The 4,109-nt window shown below is 51.2% G+C and overlaps 1 protein-coding gene across 1 annotated transcript in view; it reads left to right on the top strand.

Moving 5' to 3' along the window:
* LOC103809443 (multivesicular body subunit 12B) overlaps nt 1-3,451 on the top strand; it is a gene marked incomplete at its 3' end in the record, with an annotated part of 22,412 nt that extends 18,961 nt beyond the window's left edge. The window contains exon 7 of the mRNA XM_009082275.1: nt 3,354-3,451. Within this exon, the coding sequence (XP_009080523.1) occupies nt 3,354-3,451 (98 nt within the window). The remainder of the gene's footprint in view (nt 1-3,353) is intronic.
* Between the last annotated feature and the right edge of the window lie 658 nt (nt 3,452-4,109).

Below are 4,109 nucleotides of genomic sequence, written 5' to 3'. Positions count from 1 at the left end.
TTCCTGGGCCTGTTTTATGTGAATTTCTCTCCAGAAATGTTCAGAAAGTGGCCATAATGTGCACAGACCTCAAATCCCCTTCACCTGCATGTAAAGGATCTCCTCATCACTGAGGAGTGCTGACTTGTTCTATGGATTTACTGACTGAAAGAGCAACTGCAGTGAAGAGAGTGATTAAACCGAAGCTGTTGCAGTGGGTTCATCCTAAATTGTCTGGAAATTATCGTGCACTGGGGAAAGTCTATTCGGTATGGAAGCTGTGCTGGCGCAGGGTGGGTGTGACTGCAGCCGTGGAGTGACAGGCTGAGCCCTGTGCCCTGAGCCTGGCACCGTCCGGCCCCAGGCCCCACGTGGCGCCAAACTGCAGGGAAAGCTGCTCTGCTGACAGTTCAAAAGGAAGATAATTGGCATGGGGATAGTTAATGTGAGTTGCCATTCCTTAACATCAGAGCTTCACTAAAGTACCAATAATTACTGTTAATATCTTTCAGTGGAAACTTTCCGAGCAAGCGAGTACGGGTTGAGGCAGCGTTTAACGGCCGCCGCTGGCGTGATCGGAATGCAAATAAGCGTTATTAGCCTAATGATTTTGCTGTCACCACGGTGTGCAGCAGTAGTGTTGTGAATATGTCATGCAGTACCCGTGAATTTGGAAAGTGTGTCAAAACACAACTTCAATTAGTTTGCTCTAATTATGGCTCTAGAGAGTTCATAACTGTATCACTCCTCATTAAAAGAGATTTTCGCGTGTGGATTAACACAGCACATGAAGGGGAGCGGGAGCGGCCGAGGCTGGGCCATGTGGGGAGGCCGTGGGGCGCTGGGCCGTGCACCGGGTCCAGTCCCATGCCCTGAACTCCTGGGGCAGGGCCAGGTCCAGTCCTGTGCCCTGAGCTCCCAGGGCAGGGCTGGGGCTGGGATACCTCCCGGGGCAGGGCCGGGTCCAGCCCTGAGCTCCTGGGATGGGGCTGGGAAACCTCCCGGGCAGGAGTGGACGACTGGGACAGATCAGCCATGGGCAGCGGCTTCAGTGTCCCTCGGCACAGGAGCCTGGTGGGTGATTCTGGACAGGCTCCTCAAGTAAAACTAACCAAACCTACACTAAACTCAAACAACAACAAACACCAAAACCCCTGGAAGGACCCACACTCGATGCAAAACCAGAGATGTGGCCTGCCAGCTTTGCTCTGGGAGGGTTGAAGACCGGGCCAGCCCGGGCTCTCCGGAAGAGCCCTCAGGGGTCCTGGTGTCTGCCCCTTCCCCAGTGTCTACAGAGCCTTTTGCACTGTCTTGTCACAGTGCCTTGACGCCTCCCCGCTTTGAGAACATCAAAAGATTGGTGTGCTCACAGGTGAGCAGCTGGGGAAGGGTTAAAGGAGTAATTGTTTAAATCTTTTAGGCTTTCCTCCCAGTTCTGTGATAATTTGATGAAGAACTTCACCCTAATTAAATATTCAAATTAGGAATAAGTGTCAATATGGCTTCCCATTGCCTGGAATGATGATTAATTGTATTCAAAACTCTAGTGGCCGCTGTAATCTAAACCAAACCGTTGTTCTTGATTATTTGTGCAACGCATTCACCATGTTTTTTGTTTTAAAATTTAAACTAGTAATTCATTTGCCATATGCCGCGGAGCTGCACATACTTTCACGATGTGTTTAGGAACTTGGGGACTTTGTAATTGGGATTTTCTTGCTTTTCAATGGCAGCCTCTTTATTTTTGTCTTCTGCGATGCAAAGTGATTTGGCTCTCACAACACATAAGGAAAATGCATTATGCAATCAACTTTGTAGGTATAAGTTATATTGATCCTTGCCAAAGTTTACATTAATTTCAAGTAAATTAGGCTTTGTTTCCCATTTCTCCCTACAATGTCATGCTTTCATGAGAAGGAAGGGGGAAGGGGAGTGCTGATTTCCATCCAGCAGTCACTGCTGTCTCACGGTCTTGCAGCTCAGTGTTCTTCTCGGAGACACCTCCCTGCTGTCCACACGCAGCTCTCGGGGCGATGGGATGCCCATTGGTTGTCCTGCCTCAGGGCTGGCAAGTGGCCCTGGAGGGCACAGGAAGGGAGTGTTGCCAAGCGATGGGAGATCGCCGTGGAGGGCAAAGGGGGTTCGTTGTGGAGCCGGGCAGGGGGGGCTGGCACGTGCTCCTCCCGTGCCCGTGTGGTCAGTCCCTCGGCGAGCGATTCGTGTCCATCGTGGCACCGCACACCCTCTGGCCTCTGGCACCGGGCGCTGCCCGGGGCGGCTCCGAGCAAGGGGCAGGGCTCGGCCTGCAGCATGCGCTGCACACACTCCGCAGAAATCTGCCTCTTTAGTAGATCTGCTTTGTGTGCTTCAGAACAATTCCTGCCGCTCTGTTTGGGGTGGAGACAGCCAGAGAAACCAAAAGTCTTTCTATTGGCTATTTTGGTGCCTTGGAAAGTATTTTTGGATTCTGCTATTAAAAACCAAATGAAAGTGTGTCATGCCCACAGGCAGTGGTCTCCAGTTTTAAAGTGTGTTCATGGCAAACCTGCTTCTGCTCCAGGGACTCTCATGTGGATTGTGTTTGAAACAGCAAATGGATAGCCAAATTCAAATATATTTTCACACCATCTTTTTTTTGTTAGAAATAGCTTTGGGAAGCACAGGCACACCCAGACTGGTGTTTGGGGTTTTTTTAATTCTATCCATGCTGTTCACTGTCAGCTGCTTTGAGGGCTAAAAATACATAGTTCTTCTCAAAATGTGTCCCGTTTTTAGAGGCAGATAACTTACAGATGATTCCTGTGATAGATAAAACCTTCTGGTTGGGGACATGGGTTTGATGCTCTGATGGAGAGCACACAGGGCTCTATCTCGCACACAGGGTGTCCAGGAGGGCACCTAGTTCTCCAGGCAGGAGGGCAATGCCAAGGGGCTGCCAATGTCCAGGAGCTCTCACTCGGGTCGGGTAGGAGCTGCTGCTTCTGCCTCATGCAGCACTGAGCTCCTCTGTGAAGAGAGAGCATCTTCATTACACGTGGCAACAGAGTCAGGAAGATTAATGATAACATTTTATAAAAATTCACACAGACCTGCATTAGAAAAATGCAGATTTGAATTAAAAGGGAAAAGCTGTGTAGGCTTGCCCCAGGCACTGGCTAGGGAGCTGCTGTGCCTGGCCATGCCTGGATGGCCACCCTTGCAGCCCTTTGCTGTTGACTCGGCGGGGTGGGGGGCTAACACGAGGTATAGACAATTGTGGAAGCAATGTTGAAATCGGTGTTTACTGACTGGAGCCATCAGGCAGCAGTAAGCTGACAGCAGCAGCATTTTCCGCTCTGCAGTGACATCCTCCCCATTTCCCCTCTCTCCCTCAGGCACATCTCGCTGACGCTCCCAGCCAGCTTTCGGGGGAAGAGCCACAGCACCCGCCTAGACCTGGAGCACCAGCACTCCAACCTCTATGCCATCTCAGGTGAGCTGCTGCGTGCCACGGCTTCGCCGCTCCCTGCAGGCAGAGTGTAGCCAAGTACAGCGAACCTGCATGTGCAAACAGCCAGGTGTGTGTGTGTGTGACTCACAGAACAGCACCCAGCTTTTGGTCAGTGCTGTTTAACAGTTGAGAGCAGCTGGGGGGCACGGAGACCCCAGAAAAAGCCCAGGCACACGTGTTGCCAGCAGCAGATGTTTCTGATGCCCAGGGGGATTGCAGCCCCCAGGAGGGATGCTGCTGCCTGCTGAGGTGCTAGGTGAGAGCTCTGATGGCAAGGAACACTGACACATTCTTTGCTCCTCATCATTTTGTGGTCTTCACAGATGAGTCACAAGAGACATCTCTGCTGGTTTCACAGGAGGCTTTGTCCTGCCCAGCAAGGATGAGTTTTGAACACAGTGGTCTTTACCACATTGCAGCCCCCAGGAGGGATGCTGCTGCCTGCTGAGGTGCTAGGTGAGAGCTCTGATGGCAAGGAACACTGACACATTCTTTGCTCCTCATCATTTTGTGGTCTTCACAGATGAGTCACAAGAGACATCTCTGCTGGTTTCACAGGAGGCTTTGTCCTGCCCAGCAAGGATGAGTTTTGAACACAGTGGTCTTTACCACCCTCAGCATACTCATTAAGGTGAGACCT

This window comes from Acanthisitta chloris, unplaced genomic scaffold, assembly GCF_000695815.1.
Source record: "Acanthisitta chloris isolate BGI_N310 unplaced genomic scaffold, ASM69581v1 scaffold38509, whole genome shotgun sequence".
Classification (NCBI taxonomy): Eukaryota; Metazoa; Chordata; class Aves; order Passeriformes; family Acanthisittidae; genus Acanthisitta; species Acanthisitta chloris.
The sequence above is the reverse complement of the archived record's forward strand: the minus strand, read 5'-3'. Positions and strand labels throughout refer to the sequence as shown.